At 24.7% G+C, this 22,369-nt stretch overlaps 1 protein-coding gene across 2 annotated transcripts in view; it reads left to right on the top strand.

Moving 5' to 3' along the window:
• LOC114123927 (protein PALS1) overlaps positions 1-22,369 on the top strand; it is a 51,902-nt gene that overhangs the window by 5,732 nt on the left and 23,801 nt on the right. Inside the window, exons 1-3 of one of the 2 annotated variants that reach the window (XM_050204441.1) lie at positions 275-448; positions 14,043-14,197; positions 17,927-18,177. In XM_050204441.1, the coding sequence (XP_050060398.1) occupies positions 17,930-18,177 (248 nt within the window). In that variant the 5' untranslated portion in view covers positions 275-448; positions 14,043-14,197; positions 17,927-17,929. Of the gene's footprint in view, positions 1-274; positions 449-14,042; positions 14,198-17,926; positions 18,178-22,369 lie in introns of those variants that run through there. The other variant, XM_027987067.2, reaches the window with a different exon arrangement.

Raw genomic sequence — 22,369 nt, 5'->3', positions numbered from 1 at the left:
ATTCGTCGAAGATATTGACATTCTAGAATGTCCAGTTCTTCTTCAATTGAATATACTTTCACTCTTGTATTGAAAATTCTCTAATTTCCGTAAAAGTCTCTAAGAGTAAGTGTAAAAAATGAAATAACTCTTTCGCTTCTACTCATCATTATCGTGGTGTTTTTATGGGAATGTCTACATCGTCTGTGGTCGACGACTGTCGTTTCTAGTCGGTTAGCGACCTCGAGTGATCACAACAGGTACGTCAGGTACACCAATAACAGGTCTGTGTTGTTAGTCTACCTAGTTACACCCAGTGTTTTTTACTCGTACCGCTAACGTTTCGGAGTGCGCGTTTTTTCGTCGGAGTTTCGTATTTTTCAATGACTGTGAACAATTTTTATTTAATATTTTTAGGGCTGTGTGGATAGGATTCTATACTTTACCTTTTCTAATATAAATATATAAAGTAAGTACTATAAGTGCATGGATACATAATTTATATTATTTTGAGTGTAATGTTAAACGTAAGTGTACTTCACTTATGTGACCCATAGTAATTAAAAAACTCCCTAGTTTCGTTATCACAAGTAATAATTAAATATGTACATATAAATAAAAGAGCTGCACTTGAGAACCAATTTGGCTTAGGGATAACATAAAAAGGTTTAACCTGCTTTAATAAAACACCACTGGATTTTTTTTTTAACGTAAAAAGCTATATATGAAACATTTTTTTTATATAAAAATATAGACAAACATATTTTAAATTGTTTAATTTATAATAATGAATAATAAAAGCATTATTTTAAGCTGAATGATTTCGTAATCGTAAAGATTTATTTAACCTTTTTTACAATATACAAATAAAAATTGTTCTTATAAAATAGTATAATACTTATTGGTAAATAAAAACATTTTTTTTTTTTTTATAGAAGGTTTGAATGTGATTCAAAAATTAAAGTAATTATTATTTAAGTAAATAAAATTAGCAATGTCTAATAAAATTAAAAAAAAATTAAGAGGGAAATGTATTTTTGTACTTAAAAATGCTGTTTCTGATATTATGATACTCATAGTGCACTTTTATATGATTTAGAATTTTTAATAATAAATTAAACTTACAAGGTACCTATAATAATAATAAAAGTCTCTCGACTATCATTTATTCTAAGTTAGTATGTTTCATGGTTTCAAATTTTAATAAAACTATTAACTTTTATCCATAATTCTTACACACTTAATTATATTGCTAAACTTCTCTAACAATTAACCTTCCACATATTGTGATTACATTGTTGAAACTAAGGTTTTATAACAATTATAAAAATTCACGATAAATGTGTGTTTTGTCAAGAGATATTTTCAATAGTTTATTTTTAGGAAAGTTATTGTTAATTATACACAACTAAAAATAAAAACAAATAACTATTAAATACTTTCTTAAAAATCACGATATTAAAAACTTTTAACAAAATTTAGATAATATTATTTACTATAACTATCATAATAGTCAATGATATATTTAATAATAAATAATGTAATCACAATGAGTGAAATACTGAAGTAGTCTTAACTATACATTGCATGTATTATAAGCAAAAAACAATTTTTTTCTGATATGCCTTCTTAATAAGTAAAGGGGAGCCTTGAAATATAATATTATAAACAGAAAATTAATTAATTATTATCAAGTTTTAAAAATGTTAAAATAATTCAAATTTGACTTGTCGGTTAGGTTAAATTAAATACTATGTACAAAGAGTACAATGGTACCACAAAACTTATACTTCTATTGATATATGCATAGTGTAAAACCTTGGGTTCTATTATGTTATTATTGGGTTTTATATTCTTTCTAAGTTTAGTGCTCAAAAGATCTATTTGAATACATCGGGTTAATTTATTTAGATTTACTTTGGTAAGGTAGGTACCTATACTAAGGTGAAATAATGTTGCCTTGGCCTCGATGACGTCAATACTTTGAAAAGATTCATATGATAGTTTTATACTTATATGTAGTTACTAAAACTAAAGTTTGATTAAACTTAAAATTAAATTGTTCGATAAAAAAAACATCGATTTATACATTCTAAATATAAATTTTAATTTTGAAGTATAACATAAAGATTAGTTAAAATAAAAAATATTCAAACTAATCAAACTCCTTGTAAGAAATGTAAATATTATAGCATAAAATGCATCACTTAATAATAATCTTTTCTATTTATTCACTATAGACATTTTGTTACAATCCATCAATAATTATTATGATGACATATATAAGAAATAGTTTTAATTTTGAAAATACATCTTCTAATAAAATAGTTAACATACAAATTATTCATTTCCAAGTATTATATTTTTATATATGATAATTAACTAAACAGTTTGTTATTCAAGTTCAATAATCTTCGACATACATATATAACATTTAATGGTCAGTAAACCACTGACCGCAATAATAGGATAGGAAATTTACCGACACGTGACTGAGAATCTTATATGTATTTGATGACGTCCATATCCAGTTTTTAATAACGTTATTTGGAGGGAGTGTATTTCGGATGTTTTGATTATACCTGCAGGTTGCCAAGGAAATGCCATCGATTCTCCCCACACTTATTTATTATGAGTGTTCATACGGATATCCGGCTTCCGGCTGGTGCACAACTATATACGAGTAGTATAGCTATACTATACGCTGTACACAATATTTTAATAATATTGTCAAACAGATGATATTTTGCAGAAGTAGGACGATTAAATTGACGAACATATTATTAGCTTCCCTATGCTACTTCAAGTTGAAATATTAAAAAATATAATTACGCAATCCTACAACTTTTCATTTATTGTACATAAAAAATATTATATTTAATGATGTTCCATATAGTAATTACTAAGGCTAGGATTTATATGCATTTGTATGTTTTTTTCCTTAAGTCCAAATTTAATGTTGTCAGATTTGACGACGATTTGGCTAATTCACGTTTAAATAAAACCAAATTTTTTTTTGCATATTTTGAACACAATGCATATAATGGCATATTTATAGATTTTTGAGATTTTGATTTTTTTTAACTTAAATTTTCAAATTTTTATAATTTATTGTTAATTTTAATTGGTGTTTTTTTCATAAAATCGATAGTTTTTGGTTTATCAATCGAATTATTGTAAATATAGAGTATAAATATTATCTATCTAAGATATCGATATTTATTTAACTCCAGAACAAATCACGTTATTTAAATATGCACCAATAACCTCGTGTGATGTGGAAAGGAGTTTTAGTCAGTATAAATCTATTTTACGTTCAAATCGCCGGATGTTCGTATTTGAAAATTATTGAAACAACATAATATAAACTTATTAATGAATAATATAATATAAACTAATATTTAATGTTTTAATGTAATAATAATACATTTTGAATTATGATAAATAATAATACTCTAGAAATAATAAAAATTTGTTTTTGCATATTTTGGTAAATAAAGTGCATATTTTACAATTTTTTATTTCATATAAATCCTAGCCCTAGTAATTACTAATTAGTTAAAAGTAATTTTTAATTTTATGCTTTTTCACTTGAATTCTTAGAATTTAATATAAAGTAATTGATAAAAGAAAACTAGAATAAAGAATTAATTTTAGTGTATATTAACTTATGTACACTAAAATTAAAATGATATGACAAAAGGAAGGTATTTTTGTATTTAAATTTGTTATCATTATGAATTTGAATATTTAATTATTATCACCTTATATTATTTATTTTTCGTGCAAAGTTGTTTATTTTTTTTTTTATTTCTAAAACAAAATATAATAAATAATTCACTCTCTTTTCGTTTTAAAATTTAAAGTTATTTTACACAAATGGAGGTTTATAACTTGAATAAAATAGGTATAAAAATAAATTATGAATAAACTTTATGAATACCGTTTTAACAAAATATACTAATCGCTCTGTATATATATGTATCTATTTGTATTTAGTTATTTTATGATATAATAAACGTATATAGTACACATTCAACGATGAAAACATTAAAATTGTTCTGGTCTCAGAGCAATGGTCGGTGTTAAAGCGTTCTACAGTAGTTTAGTAGTAATTTTTTCATATTTTTAAATGGTATATGTAATGTGTATACTGTATATCACTATATAGTATTTATGTATATATAATATTATACATACATATGATACGTACTGACAGATATATGTACAAAATGAAAGAGAGAAATGAATACGTGAAACCGGTCATTCGAGTTTGCCTTTGGTGCTGTTGTTAACCTCGAATCTCAAACGAACAGTCAACAGTGGTGAATAAAACAAGTTTGCCCCAGGAAAAAATACTCGATGAATACCCGTACATAAGAATATTTGTATACATATTACATATATAAATATAGTTTCATTTGCTACTTAAAAGATCCAAAATCTGTCCTAATATTATAGAAATAACAATTAAGATCATAGGTGTATAAAAAAAGGCCTAAATAAATAGATTAAAATAGATTAAAGACTTAAGACAACAAACTCTAAAGCTCTAACTAATTTCCGGGTTACATATTGTTAAGAAGTAATAATCATATACTATATTATTATCATTTATTTCATAATATGAAACTAATAATCTAATAAGTTTTATTTTAGGTACATCAAAATGACCATCTAAATTTAAATGTCTATACCTATTCTGTTTTCTATATTATTCATACCAATTATAGTGGACTACATAATATACCAGATTTAAGGGGCTTTAAATAGGCAATTTCAACGAAATTTGTGAAAAAATTAAATTTTATCTTAAACCTATAATTATATTTTAAGTACTAGTTCAAAGTACAAGTGGTCCGATGACAATATTATATTTACATTTTTCATAAGTAGTTACAATAATTTTAAATATTATATATTTTATTGACATTTAGTCAGCGAAAATAAAAATATTTTTTTTTTGTTTCATGTATCGAAGTGTACAATTTTTAAAAACAAAATTAAATTTTAATATTTTCAGAAAAATCAAATGTTATGATAATTTTATTACATTTAAAGTTTAAATTACTATATAACCATATAAACTCCTAACTTTTAAGTTATAGTTGTATATGAGTTACATAAAAATAAATTGTTTTCCTAGCTACTTGAGTTTGTTTTAATTATAAATAATATTGGTTAGTTAGTGTTATAAATTTTAATTCACAAATTACAATTAATATAAATACTATTTATGAAAAATTGATTTAATTTTTGAATTCACTATATTGTTATAATTTTTGGATAATTAAATTGTATAAAAGCTAAAAAGTTATTTCCATCAGATAGACAATCCATGCAAGAAAGTTTAACTTGTTATTTTAAACTTCTACTGTTCATGATTACAAAAAATGAGTAGTACCATTTCCTAGCACACATTTTTTGTATTCATAGTGTGTTTATGTTCTCAGGGGAGATTCAAACTAACATTTTCATTTTTTATCGATTTGTTTGTTATTTTTATGCTTATCTGCAATCTACACGTTATACCTAATATAATTAAGTTTCTGAACTTGGCGTGCTCAAGAATATTTTTGAAAGATGGAAAAAAAAACATTGTTATTCATGTTTAACTAGCACGCAGTTTTTTTTTCATAAGTAGATGCAGGTCTTAGCTATAGTAGGTTTTTGTAAAATGTAATCATTTTTATCAATATGTATTACAAAATTTAAAAATTTAAGTAAAAATAAAAAGATTGACAATTTGCTTGGTGTCCTTTGACCTTTAAAAGTTTCAATACGACTTATAGATTTTGTTTACATTTATATTGGGGTACATTATCTATTGCTCTATCATAAATTAATATTCATGATACAATATATCAACACTAATGTAACTATAGATATGTATTTATTAACGATAGATATCGTTTTCTTAGTAAACACAAAACGCATTTATCTTGTTCAGTGATAAATAGTTGAATATAATAAATTGTATTGTGCACATTGAACTATAAATATTTTGTACCTATGCATTTTATTAGAAAATTAAATTGTTTTCATATTAATTCAGCAAACAAATGATTAAAAAAATGTATTATTATGTATGAACACGCATTATTTAAATAATTAGAAGGCAAGTAATTAGACGCCTATAGTGGCGGTATTTAAATGTAATATTAAACGCGTAATAGAGGGATACATTTTAAAATTGTGTGAATTCGTACCATGTTGTCAACTAATATTTTGTTTATCTCGAAAGAAACGCTAGACTATCATAAACTGTTGTCAGTAACTGTATATAGACGTAAGACAAAATTCCATGGTTTCGACTGAAGCAAATCGGTAGGCTCAATTATCCGTTAGTGTATTATTTTTTCTTGTACTGTTCTCCTTTGGAAAGGAATTCGATTATTTTATTATTATTATTATTGAGGATATTTGAGTTAAAAAATGTTTTTATTATTTAAATTAATTATTTTTATTAATAATTATTATAATATTAATTTAATTATAATTAGTACTAATTATATCTTTGTTTTTAATTTAAATATATCTTTAAATGAAAATGATTATTAAAATTCACTTGAGTATTTTGATACTAAAATTAAGTCATGCTCGATCAATATTATAGGTTAATACGGGCAATTTTTAAGGGAGATCAACCACATCACTTATATAATATGCAATACGTATGTATTATGTATAGAGTAATATGTATAATACTTATTGCGATCTCAATTTTAAACATTTATTTTATGTAAGCTCTAAAAATTTAGATTTATAAATGTTATTAGTTTAGCATTTAATCGAAAACGTTTAAATAATTGTTTTTTTGAATAAATATAGTTTTAATAAATATTAATTTTTAGAAATTTTTTATAATATAAATTATTAAATTTTGCAATACTTTCTATTAATATTTATTTTTAAATTAAATTATTGTATTCCTTAAATTGTTCTTCCATAAATAGTTATTGATTTGGTATTGAGTATAAAACACATTTAGTTTTCCTCGAAATCTCGTTATTAATTTTAATTTTTGAAATATTTCCAATTGTGTTGTTAAGTAATGCGTAGTTATGTATAATACATTTTTCTGAATTGTCATTATTGTTATATACGTTTTTTTTAGAAAGAGGTAGTGTAAACCAATCAAATAGTTATTACGCAAACGTTATTATAATATTTGTTGTATAAAAAATTGTAATATTTATGCCAAAAGTAATATTCTTAAAAATAACGTTTTTTTTTTTTATATATATAAAATATTGCGTGTACCTACGATAATATGTAGCTATAGGTATTATATTATATTGCGGAAATTATTGTTATGGTTATATCTAATATTATTATAAAGTCATATATTATAATATTATGCTTGTAACGATATAGGTGTTTTTTCGATTAGGCATACCCTGCTGTGACTTAATATTTCCGGTGTTCCTTTATAGGTGTATAATAAATACAATAGGTACATGTCATTATGAGTATTTTATACATTGTAGTGATGTACGTTTACATTGAACAGTCGTTTTGGCGCAATTTAATGTAATTTTAACACCATGCTACATTCGTATCTGTAAAAGATTTTCAAAAACACAATCGTACTACATCATCTAGCAGATCAATGGGTATGTGATATATATATACATGACCGATACATACATATTATTTACAATATACATTATACCCCGGAAAATTTAGATAAAAAAAGTTTTGGTTGTAGCAGGTACTTATAATTTTAACGAACAGTGATGACGTCGTATTATATTATAGCTTTACTGGCATTGGTGTCGGTGCTTTATAGAAGCACCGTCGCGATACGTATAAAAACTCTCGACTTATACTGCTGTAAGACGACCATTATTTTGGACGTCGGCCAGCAGCGGTTCCCCTTCCTCCAACCCCTCTCATCAACGCCATTCACATTTTCTTCGGATAAACTTCCCTTTGAGACCTTGAAAATTCACGAGTCTTATGTATTAGCTGTACATATATATTATATATGATGATGATGATGATGCTGCGCGTTGGAAATCAAAATCACGAAAGAACAATATATACTACCGTGTGTATGTATGTGTGTGTATTATGAATCAAGGAACAATATAATATATTATTATTGTCAGAGTCCTGCGCGGCGGCAGAGCTCACGTAATGCGATGTTGCCATATTATATTATTATGTATGCGCGCGCGACCGGTTGCCCTTGACATCGAGCAAAGCGCGTTTTTTCGGTCCATCATGACGCGTCTTCCTCCTCCGTCCGAGTCGCGACGATATTCAGCCCGCGCTATCCGACTAAGACAATCTGTACGAGTTGTATACAACTATTGGTACGGCTGTCGTAGCTGTGTTATTATATGTCCTCGTCGTGTATTCGATACCAGCAATATAGGTAGATATACCAGCAGGGTTGGACAAGATACCGTCTATATAAAAAGTATCTTGGTATATACGATACGAGATACTTACTTACCAAATATATTGTATTATAGCCATCTAGATATTTGTGAGATATTTGATACTTGAAGAATTATTACATTGAGGTACTCTTAAAATTTGTTGAACATTTCTTATAAATATGCGTATACTCAAAATAAGCGAAATCAAAAGTTTTTCTAAATGTTTTCAAATAATTATAGTTTAGCTGATATAGGATAACAATTCTCATACATTTATAGATAACACATTCCTAAATACTCGAGATAATCCACCCTGCAACATACTATTATATACAATTAAAAAAATCAAACTAAGTTAATTAATAACTAACAGTACACAGACAACTTTTAATTACACATGACATCATACTTGTCTTGATTCTTATGGATGGGGGTCGCGCGAAAATTATACATTTAACTTGATTGTTTACTACCAAGTTGTTTTAACGTTATATTTTTCTGAATAAAATTGAACAACTAAAAATTATTTTTGTATAGTATTTATAACGTTTCGATAACTTTATAAAATTTCTAAGGGAAAGTTCTATTTAATGTTTACAAAGAGGGAGGCGGTCACCCTACTCCAACCCGTGGTTTACATCTATATGTATACTTTTAATATACCGATTAAGGCGTGTATTATTATTATGGAGTATACTATTATGTACTAATAACGTGGGTGTAACAAACTTTGTTATGTGACGTATGCCATATACTCATATATAATAATCTTAGGTGTGGATTTTATTTTTTCTTAACACATTTCATTTGACAGAAACAATTTTTATAAATCGACTTTGACTTGACTTGTAGTTCGCGTTTACCAATAATTTTGTATATATAATACATTAATATGTATATATTTATCAAATTATACATTGAAAACTCTAAATAAATTCGTTCGTTTTTATTACATCAACAATAAAAAAAAAAATTCTATACACAGATTCCGGCATCGTTTAAAAATGTTGAATATGACGTGTGTTTATGTCGTCGAAAACAATAATTCTCGTGGTCGATGTGAGAGACGATTGTGAATGCGTATACGAGAGAAATATTCTGTGAGATTGCAGTTTAGATGAGTGTAAAAATCATACCTGTATGAAGAACATGGTTTGAAACGTAAGTAGGTATGCGCAAAGAACTTTAATGACCATACACGTCCAATAAAAATAAAATAGATCAGTGTAGTGTATTCGATTTTTTTTTTAAATCGTATAGTTCTATTTTCAGTCACACACGTGTCATTTTAAATCACAAAAACCCTCTGTAGTTATTTTCAATTTTTTTTTAACATAAAATTCACTAGTTTTTTCTTAGTACATTATAATATTATGTATAATAATAATAATAATAATAATAATAATAGATGATTTTTTTATAAAGTTTAGCAAGAATTATGGGTTTTCTTCAATATCGCAATTTTTTTTAAATATAAATCCTAGCTGTGTATTGATATTTAATGTAGTAGTTAAGCCTAAATTGTTTTTTTTTTTTTTAATAACTTTGATACCTAGAAATAACCATTATTTATAAAATCAGTCATATTGAGTTTATTTTATGAATTTCACTCTATAGTAGGTACTATACTATACCCATATATACATAAATTGTTAACAAATTTATTTAATAATTAATTGTATTAGTAGATATATTCATTTTTTTAATACATCTAAGCGATGATCTCTAGCACCAATTTTATTTTTTAACTATTGTAGTAATATTTATAATAATTTTTATTTAACATCTTCGAAAAACAATTATACCTAACACATTCATATGGAATGATGACGTTTTTTGCTATATAATTCAGATTAGTTTTATTAAAATGAATAAACACGTATAAACATTTTAGATTATATTTCTAATTTCCATTAATTTAAATTAAAAACTTTTTTATAATATTTATCTATATTCTCATTGATTTACTAAAAAAATTATTCGATAATGTTGATAATTTATACATTTTACTATGCAATTTTATATACCTACTGATAGATTAGGTATAAATGTATAACTTAATTTTTTCTATTTTATTGTCCATCTATCACTAGCTACCTATAATACAAATACCTATAACAAATATACACTGTATACTTATTATTTTACCTTTATCAGAATATTTTTGAGTTATTTAATATACATTTTTTGTACCTAATTTAGTCTTTAAAGAAAAAGTTATTTCGATTGAATTTGATTATTCTCAAGCTAGATCAATATACGCAGGCCAATATACTAACTGAGCATTGAAAAATTACAATTGTCAATTGACCTATAATAAGCTTTAGGAATTACACCTACACAGCTTTCAAAAGGTTTATTTTCTGTTTCAAGGCTATTTGTGAACAATTCAACTGTATAATAACGTTTAATGATAATAATAGTGTATACTTTAAACAGTGAATTATTGCATATAATTTAAAGATTTGATTTATTGTATAATTACGTTTAAATTGTCTATTCTGTTAGATGATTTTTCTATCTCCTTATACAATTTCATAATTTATAGTTCTTATACTACGTATAATAATCCCAATAATGTACATATCCACTCCATAGGCGCAAATAGGGAATAACATTGGCGAGGGCTCAAGCCCTTTAATATATTCAACAAAAATTCCCCACACCCTCTCCAAATCAAATAAAAATATTAACTCTATAATTAAAATGTAAAAAAAAAGAAAAGTATATTGACCATATTGAACACTTTTTCAGCCATAGGGAGCAGTCGAAAACAACATATTTTGAAACAATTTGATTATTAATAAGTACATTCAATTTCAATATAAGAGTAAATATTGAGGAGGGCTTAACCCCCCCCCCAAGCCCCACCCTATTTGCGCCTATGATCCACTCGCCAATATTCAGGTTATGTGATAAAAAGCTTTCGTAAAAAAAAATCCTTAACTAGTAACTGAAAGTAATTCATATTTACTATTCTTTGGGATTTGGTAGACATTAAATAAATTAGGTTAAAGCCTTAAAATATTTAATTTTATAAATTATGATTTTTTGAAAAATAAATTTTATCTACCATAATTAAACATAACAGAATCCATTAAATGCATATTATAAATAATATATAAGATCTATTATTTTATGCGTATAATTAATAATTATATAGGAAAACCAATGTGAGCAATGAGGATATTATAAAGTATTTTTTATACAAAAAAAAAAAATAAAATGGTACATATAATAAATATAATATTTAATGAAAAAATTGCTAATTTAATGATTCAATTCAATTTAATGAATCGATTATACGTCATTAAATCATATATTTAAGAATCATTCACTCTCTATTATTGATTGTTTTTTTGTTAAACACTAAATGATTTTTAGGCAACTCGGCATTAACACTTGAAATTTAAAGTATAATATTAGATAACATAATGGGTTACCTGGTAACCGTTACTATATAGGTATACCTATATCGAATAAGTGGATTGAAGCCTGTAGGTACTAAAATCTATTATTACGTTCTTTCATATGTTTTTATTTGCAATTATAATATTATAATCTGCACCAGATGTCATATTTTAATGTATATTATGCACTTATTTAATTATGCATGTTATTATGTGAAGTTTAGATATAAATAATATATGAACATATTTTATACTTACATCTTCACTGTTTAAAATTAATCACTACCTAAAATATACTATTCATTAAATTATTGTAATTAAAAATTAAAAGTTGCATTGTTAAATCGATTAACCTTAATTTTTACTCCACACACGTTTTTTTATTATTGGAAAGTGAACAAAATTGAGTAGTTTATATGACTTTGCTAATATTAAGTATATAATATCATCACGTGTAGATAATTATATTATAAACGTTCAGCATATTTTGTTACGATTGTTAAATACAATGCTCACAGTTTAAATCTTTTTACCATTGTTATTTTAATTTTAATGATTATAAATCATAATCTTTAAAAAATTATATTACTTTTATATTTCTTTATCTAATTTATACTTATAATTTCATTGTTGAAACTTAAAACTAATATACTATAGATTCTAATTTAAATTATATTTCTATTTTGGTTAAAATTAAAGCTAAGTTTTAATTTAGAGTGTTTAGACAAAATCACGCTATTTGTAAGGTTTTTGATTGTATGCAAAAAGTTGTATGATTGAAAAATAATGCAAGTACAATTTTATTCGAACGCAATAATTATTTTTAACTTGTTTAATATCCGTAAATCGTGAACAAAATAACACGTTAATATTAAATTTGTAGATATTTACTTCTTATTATCTGTATAATTTCTGTGTGCGATCCGCACGATTAGAGGTATTTTAAAATAATATATGATGATATATTCGTATTTCATGATTACTATAAATTCTTTCTTTGTCATTAATAAATTATCAGAATATAGCATTATGTTTTAGTCTGGGAAGATCTGACGCTATGGACTTCATAATTTAGTGTATATATTTTGGAGTATAATTAGTATAACAATGAGAAAAAAAATTATTATTTGAACTGTATTTAACAAACTAGCCACTAGGTTTATCATGCCCTTGAGAATCTTCTTTTTTTGTAGATATTTCATGATTTTTGTAATATTATTACTCACTTATTGCAATTTAGTATGATGGTTAACTATTGTGAAATTAACACACGCCTCAATTGTGCAATACAATTAACATTGAAAAAACACCGGAAGTATTTTTACAAGTCTGTTTCATAGAATATATTTAACAATATATACTACTGTACAATTTTTAACGTCTACTACAATTTATATATATAATTAATAAGATTAAAATTATACAATTTATACAATATTTTTTTTATCCATTTAAAATTTTAAAATTAGAGTTAATTTAAAACTCAAAAAAGACAACTATGTATGAAGTAAAAAGTAATACGTGTCAATAATTTTTAATAATAATAATAATTATAACTATTAACATAACGAACAACGTAATAACTATTATGCGTTGAAGTTGAATGAAAATTACATATTTGATTTTAAATTGGAATGTCATAATTTCTGTAAAATTCAGAAAGTTTTAATAGAAATAAATTATTATTTGACTTATGAATTTTAACTAATAATAAAAATTACAATAATTATTGTCTTACAAATTATTAGTGGTATTTGTGTATTTACTATTTTGGTAAAATAGGCTACCTATGCAATTTTTTTTTTTGAATTTTAAAATGATAAATATATATTTTTTAGATTTATTAAGTATTTAGATTATTATAATATTATACCCAGTTCAAACACTAAAAGTAGAATCAATTTTTGAATTCTTGTCATGATCTTTGACCAATAATTGAGTGGTATTTTGCAATGCTTGTTTTTGTTTATTAATAACAATCATCATAAAGAAATAGGATGTGTTAGAGAGTAGGTCACAAGGAAACCTCAAGTTTCTCCGGGACGATGACCGGTATCAATTTCTTCTCGATGATATTGATACCAGAAACCGGTTTACTTGTAAAGTTATAAAAATAGAGGGGTTTGGAAGTCAAATTTAAATTAGTAATAATAGTTAATACCAACTAATAACTAATAAATAATCAAATCTAATTAAAATGTATATAACAGCTGAGTACAAAAAATGTAAATTTTATCATTTTTATTTGTTTGTTATCATTTAGTCGTTAACACCAGCATAGACTCGGCAGGTTCCGATCTAGGTCAAGTTCATGATGCCTTCTTCATCGGAATTGAAGATGAAGCCAAAGAACGGTTGGAACGGCTGGCGGCTAGTAAACGTATCACACCAGTTGACATTACTAAATTGGCTCACCAGGTATATTTTTCTTTATTTTAACCATAATACATCGAAGTTTTTAACGACTTAATTAATTAATTTTGTTCAAAAACGAATTGATTCAATAATCTCCTAAGTACCTAGGTACTTTTAATGCTATATCAATACATAAATGCAAAACCTCAAAACTTAAATATTGAAATCTTCTCCATTAAATTCAGATAAATTCTTGCATAATTATGAGTCACTTTATTTTTATTACGTAAAGTGTTTTACCAGTGTTTACGATGAGTCAGGAATTTTGAAAACATAATAATTTATAATGTATTCTATTTAAATTGACAGGAAAATAAATAAAATTACTTCTGTTTAAATATGAATACAAATTTATTTAGGTAGTTGCTTACTATTTTTCAATGAAATAAAATTAGTGCTGCACGTGTGCAATAATAATATACAATAATCTTAATTTTTTTTTAATTTTTGGTTGATGGTATAAATATCTATTTATTTTAGCCCGTAGGTATATTTTATAATGTTTATTATTTCAACATTTATAATTATACAATATTTTATGTTATTTATAAATTTAAATCATGCATATTACATACGTTTATGTATATTTTATAACAGTACGTTATAATTAAAATTATATGGTACAATATATAATTAATTTTACAAATTATTTGAAGTTAAATTATAATATTTTTAAAATATTTATTTAAAGATACATCGATGAAATACATTTTATAAAGTATACATTTCTGCTTGAGTGTTTCATTCTTTGACTTTAACTTATGCATTGACGTAGGTACTAGGTGTAATGTACAAAATAAAGATGTTATGAGACAGGTTTAATGTAAAATAGCGTGTTTTTCACTTTTATATTAACATATTTTTTTGAAAGGTATTAAATGATTTGATGAACTATATAACTATTATATTAACTTATGAAAAAAATGATTTCAGACCTTTTAGTTTTTATGGTTGCATATTTATTTATTTTACTTTAGAATGTTAAACGCCTGGTTGTATATGCAATTTTTAGTACATGAATGAATGTTATGTGGTGCTATACTCAACATAATTCCTAGTGTTGTACACACCAAAAATATGATTTATTTAGTATAACATTGTATTCATAAATTCATAATAAATTCTTATGATGTAAATTTTGAAAAAGTATGTGATTAAATTATATTATTTCGTATTTATATATTAAGATTAATTACATTCAAAAAACTTATCATTACTATTTGAGTACATATGTACAATTTAGATATGGAAAAAATGTCTTATTCCACATTTTAAAACCGAATAAATAAATTAGAGACCAGAATGACTAAAAAGACTGAAATCATTTTTTTCATAAATTAATATAATAATTATAATATAGTTCATACAATTTTTAAGTACCTTTCAAAAACAAAAAAAAATTAATTATTTTAATATAAAAATGAAAAACCCGATTTTTTACATTAAATCTGTAATATAACATTCATATTTTATACATTATACCTACGTTGTAGCATAAGTTAAAGTAAAAGAATAAAAAAACTTGAGCATAAATTTATACTTTTACTTAAAATAATTAATTAAATTACGTCAAACTATGTAGATTTGAAAATAATATGGTGTTGTAATAAATTTGAATGTGTTCAAATCGTACTTAAAATATTATTAACAATTAATTATTTCAATATTAAGAAAACTTTAATAATAAACAGAGCACAGAAATTATTATTCTACCATAATATTATGTATTATATATAATTGTTGCGGAATATTTCAGAACTTTCCATTAATAAGATAAAAATAAAAAAGTTGTTTCACTTAATTTAGAAGAATTAAAGCATAAATATTATTATTATATATTCATGAAAAGTGCTACGCTTTCAGTCTCCAATAATGCGGACTAATACAATTAACATATTTAAGAATCGATTTAGATCTGAATTTTTTTAAATTTATATTAAACTAAACTCGTTATTTTATTTTAAATTTTTTTAATAAAAATAATTGAAAAATAAGTAGGAAATTATAAAAATACTGTAATGTACATGGTTTAAACTTATAAATACTTACTGTAAACTTATTTAATATTATACGGTTCACTGCATAATTTACTTAAAATACCAATTTAATACTTAACTCAAGTTATTTTAACAAATACAAGGTTTATTGTTCTTACAACAATGTTTTAACAAAAAACCAATATATATCCTACCTATTGTTAAAAATATATAACTTTTTCGTAAATTAATAATGCATAATGGTTATAGATAGTAGTTTATTTTTCTGAAATTTCTGTATAAGGTTAGCAAATACTATACCTAAATATTACGTTTATGTTAGATTTTTCATGAGACCAACTACCTAATAGCTTATTGTTTTTTTGTATGTATTTAAAATATTATGTAAAATCTAATATAAAGTATTTTAGTACTTTATAGTAACTGTTTTTAAAAATAAATGATAAATAATTTTTTTTTTTTTTTGTCAACCGAACAAAAGGACATTTTTATTTTTTTATTTTTTATATATGATGTTAAATAAAATGTAATATGTCTATTTTTTTATAGTATACTAAACAATATCAATCAAAAATAACATAATATAATACACATTTTGAATATAAATAAGAAAAATAAGTTATGCAGTATACACAAAGCATATTTCTGTTGTTTAAAATCGTTAACTAAATATACATTTTATTCGTTATTCGTTATTATAATAATTTGTATTTTATAATAAACAATAATACCTAAATCACATGGTAGATAAAAATTGCTTCAGTAATGTAAAGAATCAAGACGAGATTATAATATGTTTTACTTTCTGTTCATATTTTAAGTAGGACTATAGGTACCTACTGCATAAAGTAGGTATATAGAAACTAAATTTTTAGAATAAGTGAATCTGCACTATTTCAATTTGTATTATTTGGTCATTCGGGTGGTTTAGTTTAATGTGAAATAATTTCCGACATTGAAATATGAGCGTAGGTCAAAAACTTCAATTTGAAATCGGATACCACACCATGCGGTCTGGATGAAAACAAATTTGGGCCATTTTCTGCCGTCAAGATTTATGAGCCAGTTAATTAGACACGTTTCTGTTTCCGACCTGTAAAAAGGTTCAACTATATGGCGCCGAAATGTTCCCTTTGATTATTTAAAAATCTCATGGCTATGTCTGGTGTACGGTGTTCTATAACTTGTGTTTAAAACGTTTTTAATATATGTTTAATCACTACGAATTGTTTTGATACCGTATAACGTATATTGAATACACATTAATAGATATTTAGATTGGGCGTAGACAGTTTTACCTACCTATAAATTACATGAATTTAAGTGAAAATTTCTTTTTTTTAATTTTCAATAATATTCATTACTCGTCATTGGATTTTAATTATGCGAAATGCAAATATAAATAGTACATTATTATTCATTATTATTCACAAAAATATATTCTAAATGAATAACATAATTATGTACAATTAGCTATAAATTCATAAATATATTAAAAAGAACTAAGCTATTTCGGCGTCACAATTTAATAATTTATATTTTATAACACTATATTATGTAGGTTCATTTTTAGAATAATTGTAAATGCTGTCATTATTTATTTTGTATAATTGTATACTAGCTATTTTTATTTATTATTGTAGAGTTTAGGATGACTTTTTAAAAATTTTATTAATTCTTTACATTTTATTGAAAAACAATTTATATAATTTAATTTAATTTAATTTTTATTTAGTTGATGCGTCAATTGCACCCAACCGCCGTACTCAACGATTATTTAGACAATAAAGAACATAGTAGCCGAGTCGGTTCTTCGTGCCTGCCCGACAACGGAAATAAATTAGCCGAACAATCCGATCCCAAACTATTTAGGAGACCTAGTTCACCATTCAATAATGGTCTTACTGAGGTCCTTATCTGCAAAGATGTTAACGATAGTAATAATAGACTGAAAGCTGTCGACGAGACCAACGAAACTGAAAAAAGGTAAGCTGTAATATATGATAACAATTAAAAATATAATTGATTGAATATTTAAAAAAAAATACTAATATCGTAAATCTGCAGCGTTTTTAAAATGTATATAGGTACCTACTCGTATGTACTACGTTGGTATTTTAGTTGTTAATTGTAGACTATATGTAATATATTTATCAAAGCCGATAACAACATTATGATTATCATACTTGGCACTTATTTTAACAAGAAAAATAATTTTCATTTGTAACCATTTCACGGATATTATATATTTATTTAATTATTCCTACATTTTATTGTTTAATTTTTTATAGCGTATTTATTATGCACGTTTTTTGACATGCATTTAAATATTTAATTTTGAATTAATGGTGTATTGTGTAGATAATTTAGTATTTATCGCCTTATTGGTCATATTTTTTTTTTACAGACGTTTGCTAATTTTGTATAGAGGATTTCAACTATAAATAATTTGCATTTAAATTAAATATATTCTATTGGTACATTTTTTTTATTTTGAATACATCTATTCAACTGTATAAGGTTAAAAAAAAGTCTATTAAGTTAGGTCCTACTGGTCCCAGTGATGTTTCCTAACATTTTACGTCCTACAATTAGTCGTTCGTCTTTCCTTTAAAATCTTAAATTTATCATGATATGTCATATGTCCAGTTCTTAAAATATAAAATGTGTTATAAAAAAACATGTATTTATGTATTATAGATATTAGATATTGCTATCCATGACATACTATATTTATCGAGAATACTATAGAAAGCTAAATATTATTATGCTGGTTAGTATTTTTAATAATTATGTGTTAAAGTGTGTTTGTAGTGTTGGGCATAATTAATAATTGCTTTCTAAAATTTGTATAGTACAGTAATCGGAAATTCATAACAAATGTACTTCATATTATAGATATGAAATTCATTTTGAGATCATACGAGTATACCTACGTCCTACAACTATAATATAATATTAATAAACCATAGCGTATTACTATGTACGACATAATTTAACAAAAAATCTGTATTAAAAAAATATTAAATGTCAAGTTTGAGCTAATTATGTAGGAAGTAGGTTGTAGGTACCCACATTAAACGAGAATAAGTGTTATTGTGGAATTATTACGAGTAGATTATTTTACTAAAACTGTTTGCCGTAATAGCTAAATAATATCTAAATTTTAAGCATTTGTCTGGCTTTGATAAAAATGAAAAAAACACTAGACTCCAGTGAAGGTAACTAAATATATTTCATTTTTATCGTTTCTTTACACAGTTTTCGTTCTTACAATTGATTTTATTGTGTAAATCATCTGAAACTATCGTTAATTTTGCCGTCAGTACTTTTAAAATAATAAATTACAAACGTAGTATATTAATTTCAAATATATCAATATATTTAATCTATAAACGTTAAAAAAAAAAAATGTGAAACGTGACAATCTCTTAAAGAAAAAACCACTTATAATTTTTTATCGCAATTTGAACGCGGTATATAATACGCTACCTACTCGACAATATTTTTATTGCATCCTATATAGGGTTGATGCGATGCCATTTATTACTAGCTATAGTGTTATTTCAAATGAATCGAAATTATATATATACATAAGAAAAAATGTAGTTAAGTGTAATTCTTCGTTTTTGAACAATACTGATTTTTATTTTTGAAAAAAATATTTGTTAAATCTTACTCTTGCTATATATTTTATCGGAAATCCTGAAATTATTTAATTTTTACGAACAAATTAATAATTATTGTTGCTAATGTTTCAATGTATTGTGGTGTTGAAATGATTGAAGACTAATTATTGTAATTATTTTAAAACATACTACTATATTATTTGCTGTAGCAGGCAAGTAGTTAATATTTTATAGTTTCCTTATTTTTAAATATACAATAATCACACACACGTAGAATATTATATAGTTCGTATAAACAGAGAAAACTGCAGTGCATGATTCCGCCCACTATAGTTTGAAAAACAACTATTTACTGGTAACGTAGACAATGATTATAATGAAGAGTTATGCGAGACCACGAGTTCTTTAAGGTTTTCCCCTTCCAAAATGACGGGATTTCGAAGGGGGCTGTTTATATTTTTTTACGGTCCACCTGTCTTTAATTTACCACGGTAACGTGCACAATACAAAGGGAGTTTTTTTAACCAACTACGTTTTGATTTTTGTGTATACCTTGAACCTGTGAGTCGACACCGTATAATATATGATGTCCTGTGGTTAATTAAAATAAATCTTTGATACTCCTTGTAAGTTAACAGTAGGTATACTTAATCAAAGTTCTATTGTACATAATCTATTCGCATGATTTACGGATTTTCCATCATCCAAAATTTACGTTTTGTTAGATGTTAGTATAGTTATGTTCTTCAGTTGGTTCAAATATCGCATTATTGTTGATGTTAATATAATTATGTTTTTTGGTTGGTTTCAATATCGTATTGTTAAAAAATTATATTAAAATTGCTGTAATTACACATATTATTCGCATTATAATCGTTTTAAAATCTTTCCGCTATGTACTGTACGTCTGCATGATTTATTTGTAGCAGAGGTTGCATTTATTTGATTTTTTTTTTTTTGTGAATATTTACTGTCGTATTACATTTTAGTTTTTATACTTTGACAGATTTAACTGCAAAAACCGGACAGTGATCTGTTCTGCAATACTAAGTATATATTTCGTGTACAGTCAAACGCCATGGTTGATAAATTATATGAACACCGTGACAGTTTTTTAGTGAAAATTTTTACTCGGTCATACTAAACGGAGAGGAAAATTATTAATAAACCCACCTCTTCCCTTATCCCTTCCATTATTGTCCTGCGCACACATACTCACACGTGACATAACCAGTTATTGATTATAGAACCAGAACTATATCATATACATATTATATTAATACGTACGCGTTTGTGTTTGTATATACAGTATACATGGATAACTAAAATATAAACGACTACATATTTTCATACTAGCTTATATTATGTTATGTCTCTCTAAACCGCGCGTTGGATAAAACAAATTTATTGTGTATACATACTAATGATCGAAGTGGCTAAAAATAAGTAGGAAGATGGGTACATAATAATAATATACGTGTTCTTAATAGTTATAAGAACACATAATATTGTAAAAAAAATGTTTTGATATTTTTACCCTAGAGATATTATTTATTTAATGTATAATATTATTTAAATATAATATATATATATACTATATAAACTTAATACAATAATAATAAATCGAGTAGGTATAGTATTTAAATTTCTTTTCACGACGTAATGAATAATAATATATACCATATTACTATGTATAATTTTTATTTTTAATTTTCCTCGAACAGATTTCAGTTGTCGATCTGAGGCTTTGATAAACATTAAGTTTATTTTACTGTATTATAAACAGTTTAGAATTTATTATTTGCATTATATAGTTTAATATAATATAAATGTTTCTTTGGTGTAATGTATACTATTAGTAGATTTTTTTATCAATAAATTTAGAAATCTCATTGGTTGACTAACCATATTCTTGTTTTTTGAAAAAAATTTTATAAATTCATTTTTCTAACAAACTTTAGGTTACCTATAAGTAGGTTGTTATGAATCTATTTGATACTTTATTATACGTGTACAAATATACTATTTAATATTTTATATCAGGAAACCCGTTCAATCCTTAATATTCCAATATTCATTACTCGGTGCTTTTATATATAAATTATATAATATTATATGGTATTCTTTACTAAACATATGATGCTTTATATGATTGATTTTAAGAAGCCTTTAAAATTATCTGATTATTCTTGCTGTTAAATTAATAAAAACAATAAATGTAATATTATCCTCTTATTATGATATTTTCAACTTGCTTTATAACGTTTAAAAACCCGCCATAAAATAAAAAGTAACTCAGTAAAATACATATATGACCCCAGGTTAACCCAGGGACGGATTCAATGGGAGGACATTGGCTAGGCGATGTCGTGGATAAACACGGACGCATAAATACACTTTCCCATTTTTTTTAACAATTCAACAATTGAATATGACCATGATTTTTTTATTAAGCTAGTTATTATATTATTGATACAAAAAAATAAAGATTAATTGCATAATATATTAATATGTGGCTAACAGTAATGTCATTGGAGTTCTAAATTATT

The sequence above is a fragment of the Aphis gossypii genome, chromosome 3 (assembly GCF_020184175.1).
Source record: "Aphis gossypii isolate Hap1 chromosome 3, ASM2018417v2, whole genome shotgun sequence".
Classification (NCBI taxonomy): domain Eukaryota; kingdom Metazoa; phylum Arthropoda; class Insecta; order Hemiptera; family Aphididae; genus Aphis; species Aphis gossypii.
This window is presented reverse-complemented; position numbering and strand designations above follow the sequence as displayed.